Source organism: Lemur catta, chromosome 2, assembly GCF_020740605.2.
Source record: "Lemur catta isolate mLemCat1 chromosome 2, mLemCat1.pri, whole genome shotgun sequence".
Classification (NCBI taxonomy): Eukaryota; Metazoa; Chordata; class Mammalia; order Primates; family Lemuridae; genus Lemur; species Lemur catta.
Window position 1 is genome coordinate 120,311,673 of NC_059129.1, and position 15,998 is coordinate 120,327,670.

Below are 15,998 nucleotides of genomic sequence, written 5' to 3' on the forward strand. Positions count from 1 at the left end.
TTTAATTTTGAGAACATATGAATTAAATATTCAGTAACAAATACACTGCCATACTTCAACTAGATGGGATATATGTATTTTGAAAAAAGTAGACTGCCTAATGTTGAAAATAGTGTTACCATTAAACATCATAGTCTTTATGTTATGGGATTTGTGCCTGTTAAATTGTACCACAGCCTTCAGGTGGGACAGTTGGGGCTGTGAAGGCCCTGGGTTAGATCTCCTAGCTGAACTTGGAATAGCTGTCATTCTTCTACCACATCTCCAAACAACTTTCACTGCTAAGATAAACTTCAACATTGCCTTCCGATTGGAAATCAAATTTCACCCCATCATTAGCACAGAAAACTAGGTGAGTTCAAAATGTCCTTAATTTTAAAGCAAATTCAGTCATAAACTTGTCAATTCCCATCATTACTCTCCTCTTCCAGGGCACAGCTGTGTTTAGTGACTCTGAAACTCTTCACACTGCACACTCTCTCACACACACACACACGCACACACAAGATCTCACAGCAAATAAGGCTGGAGCTGAGGTCTGATCCTCATTTATCCGACCCAAACACCCATGCTCTTTCCATTGTCCTGCACAGCAACATTTCAGCATTGCCAAAAATGGGACAAAATTACCATAATACTTAAAAATAATCCTTTATGAGAAAAAAAACCATTTAGGAATCATTGATCTATACTACTAAGATAGCCCTTCAAAGTTCCTTGGAAAACTTGGAAGCTTGATAAACACATTTAGTAAAATACATGATGCAAAACATGCATGTGATAAAGAGATGGCCTACAAGGCCACACTCATTAATAATGTGGATATCAGCAGGTAAGTTACTGCTGAATTGCTGGTCCCAGATGAGTTGTAAATGGAGTCCTTTGCGTACCACCTCCCAAACAGTGCCACTGTTAGGATAGGCCCGGATGTTCCATTCTTGTTTACCAAACGCCCGTCTTTCAGCACCTAAGGAAAAGGTAAGAAAAGTACAGTCAGCTTTACTAAAATACACATTACAAGCAGACTAATGATTTTGTAACCATTCTAATGTAATGGATGATCAAGTCATTCCTGCTTGGGGAGGGAAAAAGCAGCAGGACAGGCAGGGGACAGCTGTTTTCTACGTAATGAAGACTAGAGCAATTCAAAAGGGCACAAGAGTTGAGTTCTAACAATTGAATGTAACCATTCATGAAAAGTCAAAATCAGTAACAGCAATGGTTCATTGCATCCAATTATGTGCAAGATAATCAGGAACCAGAGAGGTATACACCACACACTTCTCTCAAGAAACTTAAAAGTTAATGGTGAAAATAAGCCTGTTCTAAACATAAAGAGAGAAATCAGTTTATCAGTATATGAGAGAGGGAAGCGGATACGTGCTCAGGAGGTCTGAGAAGGAAAAGCTGTGCTGGTCTGCTTCTCAGAGTGAGGCCCAACCTGCCATGAAAAGGAGGAATTAAGAATTTCTTCCAGGAGCCGTATGGCAGAAGACACTGTGGGAAGTGAAAATTGAAGCAGCAAAGGCTCATTCGAGACAGAGTGAATGTGACGGGTCTAGGCAACGTGCTTTCTCACTCTGCTTTGGTTGGAACCAGGGGTGTGCCGGAGCCAGTGGCACAGGCTCATGAGAACAGATTGTTAACTTTCCAGAAATCTCTGACAGCTGGTTGTCAAACACAGCCTTTCTTGATCATGGTGGGAATATTTACACCATGGAAATTGGCAAATGCCACAAATCAATGCTTTTTCTTATATGCCTCAGAAAACAAGTTGTTACAATTTACAGCTGGCTTAGAGCTGGAGATTAGTGAAGAAGAGAAGAAGCCATATGGTCAGAGCAAGGTGGGGATCAGACTGTGAAAGCCAAGGAGGACTAGATCTATCCTAAAGCTGCAGAGGGTTCTCTGTGAAGGAGAAATGTGTATAAAGTAATTGACTAAGAATAGAAAGAAAGATGAACAGATGGACAATAGATAGGACAAGAATAAAGGAAAATGAACCCATCAGTTGTGGGAAGGACAGTGTGGATAGGGAAGAAATGGGAAACCGGGAAAACAGGAACTTTAGGGAACTGGAAGAAGAAAATAACTAAATAGCCTAGAAGATAATTATTGTGCTTCACTATTAACAAAGTGCCTTCCCCAAATCAGTGACAAAGATATACTGTCCTATATGTATGGAATTCAGAGGTTAGGGGACTTTCCAAAGGTTACATAAATAGTTAGTCGTGGAGACCAGGCTCTGCCGGTGTGTCAACAATAACACCAGAGATGCAAAAGTGCTAACGCATGATGTTTGCATAGTTGTGGGCACAGTCAGTAACACTCCACCCTTTTCTCGTAAAATTGGGGAAGGAAGGATAGATAGTAAGTGTGTTGAAATCTCTGCAGTAGTGATCCTCTAAGATAATGTGTAAATATTTGCTGAAGGAGTGTCCATCAGTGAATGGAACTAGAGAAATACTCAAGAAGACACTGTGAACATGATTTGTGAAAACCTTGTCATCTATGTTGACAGAAGGGCTACATCTACAAGGTCTCTACAGAAGGAAGCACTTAAAAAATCAAGAATTGGTCTCTGTTTATTTGGCTCTTTTTGAGGAAAGTAGTCACCCTTGTCCTACATGCTCTTTAGACCATCAGCCATAAGAGGAAAAATACATTGCCTCAGGCTACCACGTCTTCTTAGAAATCTTTTCTAGGAATGCCCAACTCCTTTTGTTTTAATTCTGTGCTCACAAAACAAATTTCTGACCCATAATTTGGACTCTTGAGAGAATTTACCAATGGGGAGCCTTCTTGAGGTGATAGTTCATTGCTCTCCAGCTGAGTGAGTCTAGTTTTAAAAATAATAAGCTGGTGCTCTCTTTTATCCATATTGTGAGTTTGGTTACTACCTATCACTTAGAACTTGATGAACTTGCAGGACAGCCATGTTTAGAGTATCTACACTTGTAAGATGAAAATCTGCAGCACTCTCACTATGGTGCTTGCTCCAAGGAATTGCTATACCAAAGACCCTGCCTGCCAGCTGCCACATGCCTCTTGCATATCTTTCTTGGTGTAACACAATCTGTATCTCATTTCCTCTTTCTGAAAAAGAGCTAGAGTAGGCAAGACAAGATTTAAATGATACATAGGCTAAGTGCCTTCTTTAAAGGTTAGGTGCTGTCCCTCCCTTCCCTCCTTCCTTCATCCAAGAGTAAGAAGCCAGAGATGGGAGACAGCATGACAAGTCTGGAGAATTGTTAAGAGTTGGGACTTAACAGATACTATACAGTTAAGTACTTAAACATTTACAACTGTTTCCAACTGCCTGAAACCATTTAGGATGAAAATTTTAAAACAAAGAAAGGAGGTAGCTATGGAATAATTTATTGCTTTTCCACTATCACCATCCAACTTCTTCAAATACTGATATGGTTCACAGTGATAGTGAAAGGGTATTTCTGGCTCTGGATCTTTAACCTGTCTGGAAAACTCTAGCATTTTTTCATCTTTCTCCCATGGATGAGGTGGTTTGTTTTTTGTTTGTTTGTTGGTAAATGCTCAGTCCTACTCTGAGACAATTCCTCCAAGGGATAGATTTCTTTGAGTACATGACATAGAAAAAGTGTCCCAGTAACACTCAAAATATTAGATTGTGTGCTCAGTTTACATGGCTGGACTTGCAAGATATAACGTGCTCATATGGCCCTATGCCTTCCTAAGTTCACCTATGTGACCCTGCTTTTCCCTCTCTCATTTCCTCGAAGTGACTTCAGATATTTTCAGTTCACCTATGCTCATTTATGCCAGTCCAGCTACCTTTTAACTACTGGATTTTAGCCCAAGACTCCTCACTTCAGATCTGATCATGATTTTCTGCAGTTGGCAGTTAAGTTTTTATTCCAGCCTCAATTTGCTCATGAGATTCTACCTCACCAGGTTCTCTGGCAGCCAACGATTCTTGTTTTCTGGGTTTCACAGCCTTAAGACTGTACTTTATGTTAAATTGTTGGTATCACAGAATTAAATATTTTCATAAATGTGACATATCCCAATGTAATAACACAGGCAGATACAGATATATGACCATCAGCAATCTGCAATTTTAAAGACTTCCTTGCTTGATGCTTTACATAAATTAACTTAGATCCTGTTTTCCTTTTGTAGACTATGCAATGATTTCATCCTAGTTACTGAAACCCTGCCACTGTTTGCCACAATTCAGAGAAGACATTAATATCCAAACCGGTGGAGTATGGGTATGCATGTGTGCATGTGTGTGTGTGCATGTGTCATGTACTAGCAGATATAAACCTGCAGAGTCATAATTCTAATTTGAGGCCAGCTTAATTTGAGAATTAATTAGTTCCAACCACTATAATTTGTGAAATAAATATCTGATTTTCTATTTGTCTTCACATGTGACAAGAGAAATTAAAAATCTATAAACAAACATTTTTCAATGCATGGTATCTTGCACTCATAGTTCTAGCTTTGTTATAGTTATTCCAATGAAGTGTCTTTACTTTAGAATTAGTTGCTATAAGATGCAAATATGGCCATAAAATTTTCCCTGCCTTTACACATGCCCTTTTGCAATGTGATTTTATAGCTCTTCCCATTGAGAGGTCTGAGCCATTTATTTCTCTACTGCTTGAATCTACATTGCTCATGTGACTTGCTGTGGTTGATGAGATGTTCACAAATAGGGTGCAAGCAGAAACTTGCAAAGAACTTGCCCATTGTGGATTTTCCTCTTGATGCTCTTGCACTCATTCAACTAACATGTGAATGAGCCTAGGGAGAGATGACCCCAATCATCCCAGCTGTCCAAGACAAATCTATCACACACCAGTCAGCCCCTGTCAACCCACTAACTGATGGCAGATGCAGTGAGCCCAGGCAACATCAACTGAATCCATCTCAGACCAGAAACACAGCCTACCTACAGTCAGTTCAAATTGCCAACCCACAAAATCAGGGTTAAATCGATGGCTATTGTTTAAAGCCATCAATTTTGGGGGAGGTTTGTTAGACAACAAAAGTTAACTCATGCAGTTGCAATAGCCTGTTTTACTTGGCTTCAGAGAACACATAAAATGAAAATACTCTTAACATCCTTTTACCTCAAATTTTCCAGGTGACAGATGAATTTCAGTAAGTAGCACTTCAGGAAAAACATACTCTGTTCCAAATGTACCACTGAGGGAGAACATTTCAAATCTTGTAGAAGCAATTTCTACTGGCCGCCCACAAGTTGTCAAATTAGTAGTTTTGCACTTCAGCATCGTGCATACCTATGTGGAACAGAAGCAGATAAAATACAATGCTTTACATCTAACATTTTAATTGGGCTGGAACTGTTGACTTAGTTTTTAACCACAGCAAGGCAAAATTTTCCTTCTCCAAAACGGGATTTGGGTCATGTTTCTTATAATTATCTGCATTATTGGAAATGGCAAGTGATTTGAGAACCAGCCCATTTCCTGGACAACAAGTGAATTAAAAGAAAGAAGTCAGTTTAGAATTAGACTGTAACCATTAGTTTGGTATGTCAGATGATGGCACTGAGCTCAAGGAAGGGGAGGTCTTTGGGCAACAGTATAACTGAAGCTGAAAGGATGATTAAAATTTTGACCACCCCTGCACCTTGCCTATCTTTTCCATATCCTTTTCTTTACAAGAAGATGGAGACATGGAGTATAACAAAAAAAGTACAAATTCATAGACAACATTCTATAAAAAGTTTCCATCTTTAAAATTTGTCATTTGAAGGGAATAAAAAGACTAGGACATCTAATTAGAAGACAGGCTAAGATAAAAGTGGTATTCCTGTTCATTGTTGGTTTTAAAAAGTGAAAATAATCTAGACCTTGAACTTGGAGGATAACAAGAAAAAAAAAGAAACCAAAAAGTGAAAATAAGACTTTATATTCAGATGTGTTGGCAAATCTAGTTAAGGAAGACTTCTCGAAATTCACCACAATAGGCTAATTGTTTCACATAAAAAGTAATCATGATTGGATTAATAATTTTTTTAAATGTGCTCAAAGCAAACAATCAGAGTATACCTAATTCCCTTTTGCGAATACTTGATGAGTCCCTCTGTGTGTGTGTTCGTGTATGTGTGTAATATTGTCAAGACATGGAGTCATGCCAAGAAAAAGCACTTGGTTTTCTAGAACAAACATGAAAAGTTAACTTGGAATTTACTGGCACATAAGACTCTCTCTTACGTGAGCTGAGATTACCTGCCAGTACTCTCTTCTCCTTCGGCCGTGTAATCCTGTAAATGCTCCTAGAACATAAACTTCATTCTCCTCTTTTTCTAACATTCTGTAGCTTAAGTGACAGCAGAGCTCTTTTTGACAGACTGTAAGATTTCCTGCATTTTCAAAAAGTTCTGTGAAGTTGAACTCATCCCGGGAAATAAATCCTCCGAAAGTGTTTTTCTGTACTTGGAATGGTCTGATGGCGGTGGCGTAGGTGCTCCAATTCACTGCTGTCAGGTAGGCAGGAGAGGCTCGGGGATGCGAATCCACCTCCGAAAGGAGGATCCTTCCCAACTGTGTTTTCATGTCATAATGGTACACTTTGGGAGAGTTTGGTGCATAGATACCACTCCCTGTGAATGGAAGACAACACCACAAAAAATACCAATACTGTTAATTTTCCCCATCAAAATTGGGCATGTGATCCTGTCACAATATTAGTCACAATGAGAGAGCACAAATGCTTCTAGTGGCATGAAACACCTAACTACTTCTCTGATTCTCTAGTGGAAGAGATTAAAACAGACATTCAATGGCCTCACTTCAAATAAACTTTGAGTATAATAGCATTATTTATTAGTGTAAAGGAAAATTAAACCAAATATAAAAATCTTTGTATTCAGAAGTCCCTGAAAGGTGGGGAAAGGTAACGCAAAATTATCTCCTATTCCCAACTGTGGTGGTTTTCAAATATATCCAAAAATTTGTCAACACTGCTCTCTCCAATGAGTGGATGTAATTCCCTCTCCCTTAAGTGTGGGCTAGACTTAGTGACTCACTTCTAATGAACAGAATGTGGTAGAAGTGATGGTGGGTAAGTGAGTGAGCCATCCTGGAAGCAGATCCGTGAGCCCCAGTCAAGTCTTCAGATGACTGCTAGACCAGCCAACAGCTTAACGCAATCGGAAGAGATAGACTGAGCCAGAACCACCCAGCTAAGCCACTTCCAAATTTCTGACCAACAGAAACTGTGAGATAATAAACATTTGTTGTTTAAGCCACATTCACTTTTAACTTTCACAGTAATTTGTTATACAGCAGCATATAAATAATACACTCTGCCTTTGCCAGTTTAGAGTATATCTCTGTTCAGTTCCCTGCTTTGCCCTTTACTAGCTGGGTAGCATTTGGCAAGTGACTTGCTCTCTCTATGTCTTGGTTTGCTCATCTATAAAATTGGGATGATACTACGCATCTCATAGAATTGTCATAAGAATTAAATGAAATAATACACAAAAAGGTCTTAGTAAAACCATGGCTTGTAACCAAGCACTAGCTTTTCTTTTTTTTTTTTTTCCGGAAAAACATGGCAGACACAGTAAGGAGTTCCAACAAAGAAGTAAAATTTAATACAGAGCATATCTGAGACATTAGTTTCTCTGCATTTAGAAATATAAGATGAAACCTAAGCTGGTCATGAATTACCTGTCATATTTAGGCTGACATGATGTGTGTTGGCCACAAGAAGATTAACTCTCATTCCCATTGCCCAAGATGAATGGAATTCAATAGCTGTCAAAAGGGGCAAAACATTCATCCAGGCTGTGGGAAACAGTACGGTATCCACGTGGAAGTCTTTCACCAGAGTAATGGCAGGATCATGGAAGAGTATATCAAAGCATGTGAAAATGCCAAACCTTCCAAAGGTGGTGTTGAAAGTCACCAACTCCGGCTTTTCAGGGACATCAAACTGAGGCTCAGAGTAGAGGTGGTACTATAACAAGTGCATAGAATAAAACTAATAAAGGCTTATTTATTGAAGAGATGACCTGTAAACTGCCCCTGCCCCCTCAAAGTCAGTAACAGATTTGGCTACGGTCATGGAGGAGGCAGGACAGTCACACTGCCTGTATATCACATACCCACGTGAAAGGCCAGCCTCTCTCCCCACCCAGTGTAGTATAAAATTATGAAGTAAAGTTTATTCTACTCTTTTTTCAATTCAGAGTTTAAAGTAAAAATTTTTTATGGTTTGAGTTTAAATCTACAAAAGGGTAACTAAATTAACTGGCATAGAAAATAGAGTATTTGATGCAAATTAACTTACGTGAAACTGATGCATATAATTTTGAAACATCTTTATACCATGTCAATATTGAATGGTATCCAGAATACAGTCACTTTAGTATCTTTTGCATCAATATTAAAATTACTTTATACACACACACACACACACACACACACATACATACACACAAAAATGATCTCAATCCTGAACCATTACAACACTTTTCTAACAGGTCTCTGTCTACATATTTTTTCAGATTAGTTTTATTTCTAAGATATCATTTTCTTTATTGTTCACTTACATAAAAAATCTTTAGTCATGTCATATTATGTAGGGAGTAAAGCTCAAACTGCTGAATACAGCATTTGCCACTCTCATATCAGCCTCCATTTTACACGTCCGTCCCCTCTCACCTTATGGTAACGTGCCACCAGTTTCCCTTTTGTGTCATACACCACGTTGGTATTGTATTGGTAGTAGCCATTAGTAGGGCACCTGGAGTTGCGGGAACTACATGGCTTCTTATCCCCAATATTGGCCAAGACATAGATAGAGTTGTTCTTGGCCAGGCAGCTGAGTCTTGCTTGTACTGGTGTATCACCAAATCTAAACCAAATTTTAATTAAAACATTTCAATGTTTAAAAAACATTTTAGTCACTTCATACAGAGATAGTAACAACTTTAAGAGCTTAAGTATAACTTAAGTCAATATGAAAACTACTCATAAAAAGATCATATTTTAAAATGCACAAATGATACTTAAATTTGATGACTGTTTTCCACACCATATCGATTGCTTCAGCAATTCATTCACTCTCCTGCATCATCAATTGTATCCTCTCTACTGGAATATTCCATTAGTATGACATATGCTCTATGTCATGCTAATTTAAAGACTCCTATCTTTAAAAAAGTAAAATAAAAACCTCTCTTGACCCCATATGGCCTTCCAAATATTGCTTTAGTTCTCAGCTCCCTCTTAGAGCACAATGCCTCAAAAGAGATGTCCATCCTGCTGTTTCTAGTTCCTCCTCTCGAATTCTCTTGTGAAGCACTCCAATTAACTTTCCTCTCCATCATTCCAGCTCTTACTAATGCCAACGATGATCTCCACATTTCACCTGATCTCATCTTACTTGACTCACCTGCAACAGTTGACACAATTAATTACACCCTCCTCCCAGAAACATTTCCCTCCCTTAGTGGGCCCACCCTCTCTTTCTCCTACTCATTGGTTGTTCTCTGACTCCTTCGCTGTTTCCTCCTTATCTCTCTTGAGTCCAGACATTGGAATTTCCTAGTACTCAAGCTCAGACCTGTACTCTTCTCTAACTCACTCCATAGGTGAAATCATTATGTGTTAAAAACCGTCTCTATGCTGACACCTGATTCCCTATCTCCAGATATAACCTTGTCCTTTCCTGACAAAATTGTATATGTAATTGCCAGGTCGACATCTCCACATTGACAGTAGCATTTAGATGTTCAATATATATTAGATATTTTATATTAAAAAGTTAGTAGATAACCTTCTCCCAGGAAAATTGGCTTTGAGAGCCTAGGGAGATGTAGTTTCAAAGCAAAAAGCCTTACGATTCACATGAAAGTACATGATGAGGTCTTTCTGCCTGGGAAGCAGATTCTGGGACACAGAGATTGAAATATACTCCCTTCAACAGAGACCTTGGAATATTTTCCTAACACAACCCACTGTCTGCTTCAGAAATTAAGTTACAACTTGTATCCATGACATCCTCTTCCTTTAGTTTTTCTTGCAATAAATACCCCGTTTACATATTTCCCCAAATTTAATAAAGATATTCAATCATGAAATATTCTTAAATGGTATCTAAGTAAAATTTTTAAAAATCTAACAAATGCCGAGATAAATAGAACCATAACATATCCCATGTATATGATAATTCAGGATCACTCATTTTGCTTTGGTGAGCATGCGCATTTTAGAGAATTACAGCACTTTTGTACAAACAACTAGGATAATGAAAATACCTGTAGGGGTTTTGACATGGAATCCAGTTCACCTCAGGGTCTGGGATATCCTCTAGATAAGGGAAAACAGTTTCCCTAGTAAATTTCCATCCATAAAGTGCATCTTCTGGAGTCACAATGATTCGAGCTCCCTGATCAAAACAGGTAAAATCAAAATTATTTTTCCATGTAAAACACAGATAATTCAACACTCCCATCTTCCACCAGCCCCCATGTCCCTACCACAAATTATGATTAGCAGAAATAAAAGAATACCTGCTCGGCTGCCAGCTTAATTACTCTCTCCAGAATATCTATATTCTTGTTCATGAGACGCAAGGCATCATCTCGAGAAACAGGTATTTCTGTGTCGCTTGGCAATACAACAGCATGTTCATACACTGCAGCTATAAAAGTGTCCAGAGCAGCAACATGCAGAGTAATTAGGGCAAAAACTGCTGCAGAGGTTAGAAAACAGGAAGTGATCATGGCCAAGGCATAGGGATCTCTGAAAGTGAAAATAACATTCATGTAGTATTTACGAAGGGGAGAACATTTATGTAACATGCGGCTGCCAGCTACTGGGCTTCTATTTTATTAATATAATCTTATGAATACGTTATGCCTGACCAATTTGGGGGAGAAAAATGTTGCAGGTCAACGAACACAATCAGAAAGTACTATCAGACTTTAATAACATGTACTATTGATAAAATTTAATGTCAAATTTCCAAAAGAAAAAAACCCCAAATTCAAATATAGTACAATTCCACCTCTTATTAACAGAAAATAGTAACTAAATTAACTTTCATGTGAAAAATTATATGACAACAAACATTTCATTTATGAAATTAAAAAATTGGCCATAATGTTTTTGTTCCTTTGAATGGTCATGTCTTGTCTATTTTTAGAAGAGGAGAAAAATATTAACATATTTACTACTAGGAGAATGTATCATGGAATAATACCGAGAATTCACCCCAAATCAACACTCTGACTTACTTACTGCTATTAAGGACTAAAAGCGTGTGCTGCCTAAAAGCTGGAATTTGTGTCTGTGACTAAAGCCCGGGTCCCCCAGGAGCTGCTCCCTGAGGTTAGGCCAGAGGAGAAATTGAGACCTCTGCTCAGAGCTCCAGGCCTCAGGAGACCCAGCTCCTTTCTTTCTTTCACCCTTCCTTTCTCTCCTCCTCCTCCTTCTTCTTCCTCCCTCCCTCCCTCTCTCTCTCTCTCTTTCTCTTTCTCTCCCCACCCCCCTACACACACACCAGTTCTCTGTCTTCATTCTGTCTTCTATGGGTGTGGGAGGAAGATGCCAGGGAAGGGGGAGTATCTAGGACTAGTGAGAAATGGGGAAATCACTTTGGATGTAAAGTCAAGATGACTAAGGTTCCCCTGTTTCTCTTTGTAACATTTCAAAATCATGTCATGAAAACTGAGAACCTGAGTAACAAAGGAAATTGCATCAGAAGTTAGTTAACGAAGCAGCCATTTAAATATATGAAAATCCCTGAGATATAAAGAAAACATTTGACATAGAGGTTGCTCAATTGTTTTAAATCTTCAGAAGTAAAAGACCAAATTAGGACATAGCACTTCAAAAGATGGCATTTTTGTTTACATAAAGATGATTGATCAAGTAAAGCTTAACTTCTTTGATTTAACAAAATTATAAAATAAGGTACCTTTATTTTGCCACAGGGAATATTGGTTAATTATAATTCATTGGTAAAAGAGCCTACTTTCTAAATTACCATTTTGCGATTAATAGACTTAGTTATTAATAAAAGGATGAAAAGTTAAGAGTCACAATAAAAAACAGTCATCGCTCAAATGTTTGTTTCTGTAATAATTGTGACTGTGATCATCTCTTAGAATATTATTCAATTGGGCTATATTATTCAATTATACTTTTTGAAATCTCTCTTTTTCCACTTTGTCGAGAGTGACAAGTGTGGAGGTGTGGTTTCAGCTTTGTTCTCCACTTCGTTCAACCTCTATTTCTCATCTAAAAGTTGAAACAATCATACCTGCTCTGTCTCCTAAAGATACATGAAAGTCCTCTGTAAGATTTTGATGAGAATTACAATAATTAACAAAAGTGGGTGACAATTTAGTAATGTAATGGTCTTGGCCATTTAATACTATTTCATTGTTAGGCCCACAGAACTGCCATTGTTCAACTAAATAATTCTAGTCTATCTGGAGAACTGTGCTAAAAAATTGCTGGGGATGGGATGCGGGTGATAGGGTACCTGGGCATCCACTTCTAAATCATGCTAAACTCAGCAGGGTGGACAAACTTCAGTGGAGCAGCAGAAGTGACACCAAGGAACTTGGCCACAGGAAGGAGAAGGAGCAGCCCCAGACTTCGACACCGGTTGCTGGATTTCCTGGTCTACCCCCTCCCTCTCCCAGCTCTGAAATGACAACAGGTGAACTGAGAAACAAAGAGTCAGAAAGAAATAGCATGTATAATTATTATCAATGCTGTTATCAATAGCATTCTCATAAGCTGCAAGAATGGCATATCAAATAAAAAGCAAGAAGAAACAGAAAAAGTAGGCCTTTATTTTAAAACCAGTTTCTTTTGATACTGTATCCATAAAAAGGGCTTAGTGACAAAGAACAACGTTTCTGTGTCTACACCATTGAAATCTTGCATGTCTTTAGGGAGACCGTTTGAATCAGCCTCTGTGAAAGGAAAGATCTGCTTGAGGAGAACCAGCATGAACTCTAACCATCTTTTGGTGTCAGGTCCAATCCAGCTGAGGTGATTCTCCAGCTCTCGACTTGGATGCGTGTTAACTCTTTAGACAGTTAATGCATGCAGCTGAAACCAAGAGAAAATCCAAGAGGGTAATCATATATGGCAGCCTTGGATTCTCTGAATGCTCTATTGGATGGAAATGATTGTGCCACTTGAAATTGCCAATGATCATTGTTTTTGATCTGGTAAAATTAATTTCATGTGGTTCAACCAGTGCTTCTGCTTTCCTCTCTCAGAAGTTCAGGATTGAAGTTGCAGAAGTCCCTCTGAGTTGGTAGAATGTCCCTCTACTTTCTGAGAGCTCCCACTTCCTTAAAAGAAAAATATTAACCACTTTTCTTGAAGATTTCACCCACCATGCCCATCATTAACTCTGCCAAAAGTTTATTGTATTCACCAACAGATCCTTTAAAAAATCCTCTTGGTTGGCTGGACACCGTGGCTCATGCCTGTAATCCTACCACTCTGGGAAGCCAAGACAGGAGGATCACTTGAGGTCAGGAGTTTGAGACCAGCCTAAGCAAGAGCGAGAGCCTGTCTCTATTAAAAATAGAAAAAATTAGCCAGGTGTGGTGGCACACGCCTGTAGTCCCAGTGAGAGTTTGAGGTTGCAGTGAGCTATGATGATGTCATTGCACTCTAGCCGGGGCAACAGAGTGAGACTCTGTCTCCAAATAAATAAATATTAAAAATTAAAATCCTCTTGGTTGAATTCAAAGCTTTTAGTAAAGTTAGGATGAGGTCTAAGGATGCCATAACAGAAATAAATCCAAAGGAGCTGGATAAAAATCCCTTGTTTATTTATGCAGGTCGTTGGGGAGACATGCGTTTGAAAGGGTACTATACGAAAAGGAAACTGAAATCCCAGACACAGGAAAAAATGAACAGATAGATTAAAAACAGAAAAGCATTGAGCTGTGGTGCATTATTTTATTGAGCAATAAGAGGATGCCACAATAATTCACCAATAATTCAACTTGTTCTTTTCTAAGTTGAAAAACAAGGACATAAGGAAAAAATATGTTTGCAGACTAAGATAACTACTTACAGCTCTCGCCAGGGTGAAGTCCTCCTGCCCTCTGGATCAGAGCTGCTTTCTCCTTTGCAAGGCTCATGCTTCTGCAGTCACCTCTGGACGACTGTCTGTTTCAGTTTCACTTTCTGGGCAGGCTCTTTCTCTAGCATGACAGAGAGCAATCCAGCAACAGCTGGTTTGAAGATTCTCTCCTTAGGCACCAGGAGATAGAGCACCTGTTTTATCCTAGCCTGGCAATTCTAATTCCTGGGCTTTCAGCCAGCTTGCATTGACATAATTGCTACGGAACAGTGACTAAGTTCAGCAGAAAAACCAGAGCAATAGAAGCTAGAGATGCTAGCCCGTAACGACAAAGTTGATTCTTACATTTATGTCACATTCTTTCTCTCTAGCCCTTCAGTCTTTCACTGTAACACAGATCCAACTCTAGACCTTTCTTCAAGATAGGGAGAATTATGGATGGTCCTGCATCTGGTTATGATGAACTTTTCTCACTGTAGTTACGAGAGTCATGGTGGTATCTCATATGCCTGGGTTTGAACCACTTCCTAGCTGCATGACTATGAGAAAGTTAAATGTCCTCTCAGTGCCTCAGTTTCCCTTATCCACAAAATGGTGACGATATGTGCTAAATAACGTTTGCTGTTATTATCACCATTGCCTCATTCCCACAAGATGGAGTTCTAATTGCAAGGGCCACGCCCATGTGGCTCTGCCCCAGGTCTTTAACTTCCCCCTGGTCAGATGCCCAACTGTTCTTGGTTACTGTCTTGTTAAAAGAGTCCCAGCGAATGCACTTTCTCTATTTTCTCATTGTTCTTTACATCTCCACAAAGTCTCTCAAGTTTCCTTTTTTCCCGGGTAACCAGATCTGAATGGTTTCTCCAAAAATTTTGATGGCTTTCCTTCCAACTGTACCACAGATTCTCCCTGGGATCAAGAGCTCTCACTCCATCTCTTTTGGGCATCATTCTATTAAAAAAAAATAAAACTCACACCTACACAAAACAACTTGACGTGAAACTAGATTACTCATATGTTGCTGTTGGGAACATGAAATGCTATAAGCCACTCTCGAAAACAGCTTGGCAGTTCCTTAAAAAATGAATCACCCCTACCAGGGTGGCAGCAGCAGGGAGACAGGGTGAGGTCATAGCACCTCCTTCACCCTCTTGATTCCTCTGGGGGGAGGGGAGGAGGGCCAACAGTACAGGATGGTTTTTGTGGGGAATTTAGAGGCCCCCAGTGCAGGAAGAAATGCTTTATGAGCTGTTTCTTCAGTTTCTCATAGGCTATGCTATTAATGAAAGTGATGGCATGCAAAAATGAAGAAGAAAAGGGGAAGTCTTGCATTTGTCTGCTTTAAACATTATGAGTCAAAAATTGTCTCTGAACAGCATGCTTTCCTGGATTGTCCCCTACAGCACTCACCTATAAATAGGCTGGAATTAGAAGGGGAGCTGTGGATTTTCTAAAAGGAACTAGTGCAAATATTTGAGTTACAAATGTTTTTAATGAAGACTGAATATGCAGGCTTTTTAGTGCTTTAGTTTCCTTTGTTAATACTTTACATAACATTTTATTTTTTCCATTTAAATATGTTTTTTCTGAACTTTAGTCTCATATGGATCTATTTCATAAAATGGGGACACATGACAATGATACCAAAGGAAAGATGACTATCATGGGACTAGTCTGTGGATCATTCCTTTGTGATGTGATTATATATAAATAAGTAGAGATAATTCCCAGTTATTAATTGTATTTAATGAAAGTGAGTTGTCTATGTTAATATTTATTAACCTCTTTTGCCGGCAAGGTTTGAGAGGGTGTATGTAACATATTTAAATCTTGATAATTTAATTAACAAGTAAATGGGATATTTCATTAATGTATAATATTAAATATATATTATTAAAATCAAGTTTCCT

At 38.7% G+C, this 15,998-nt stretch overlaps 1 protein-coding gene across 2 annotated transcripts; it reads right to left on the reverse strand.

Annotated features, from left to right (window-relative positions):
- Positions 1-353: 353 nt before the first annotated feature.
- Positions 354-14,155, reverse strand: LOC123633284 (vascular non-inflammatory molecule 2). 2 transcript variants are annotated; one of them, XM_045544395.1, is made up of 8 exons: positions 14,080-14,155; positions 10,538-10,769; positions 10,283-10,413; positions 8,685-8,877; positions 7,689-7,977; positions 6,243-6,616; positions 5,118-5,288; positions 354-967 (listed from the first exon to the last, which is right to left on the reverse strand). In XM_045544395.1, the coding sequence occupies exons 2-8, from the start codon at positions 10,748-10,750 to the stop codon at positions 794-796; spliced, it is 1,545 nt and encodes a 514-aa protein (XP_045400351.1). In that variant the 5' UTR covers positions 10,751-10,769; positions 14,080-14,155; the 3' UTR covers positions 354-793. The 2 variants fall into 2 exon arrangements, with proteins under 2 accessions (XP_045400351.1, XP_045400350.1); XM_045544394.1 differs by having other exon boundaries at positions 10,538-10,719; positions 14,080-14,150.
- Between the last annotated feature and the right edge of the window lie 1,843 nt (positions 14,156-15,998).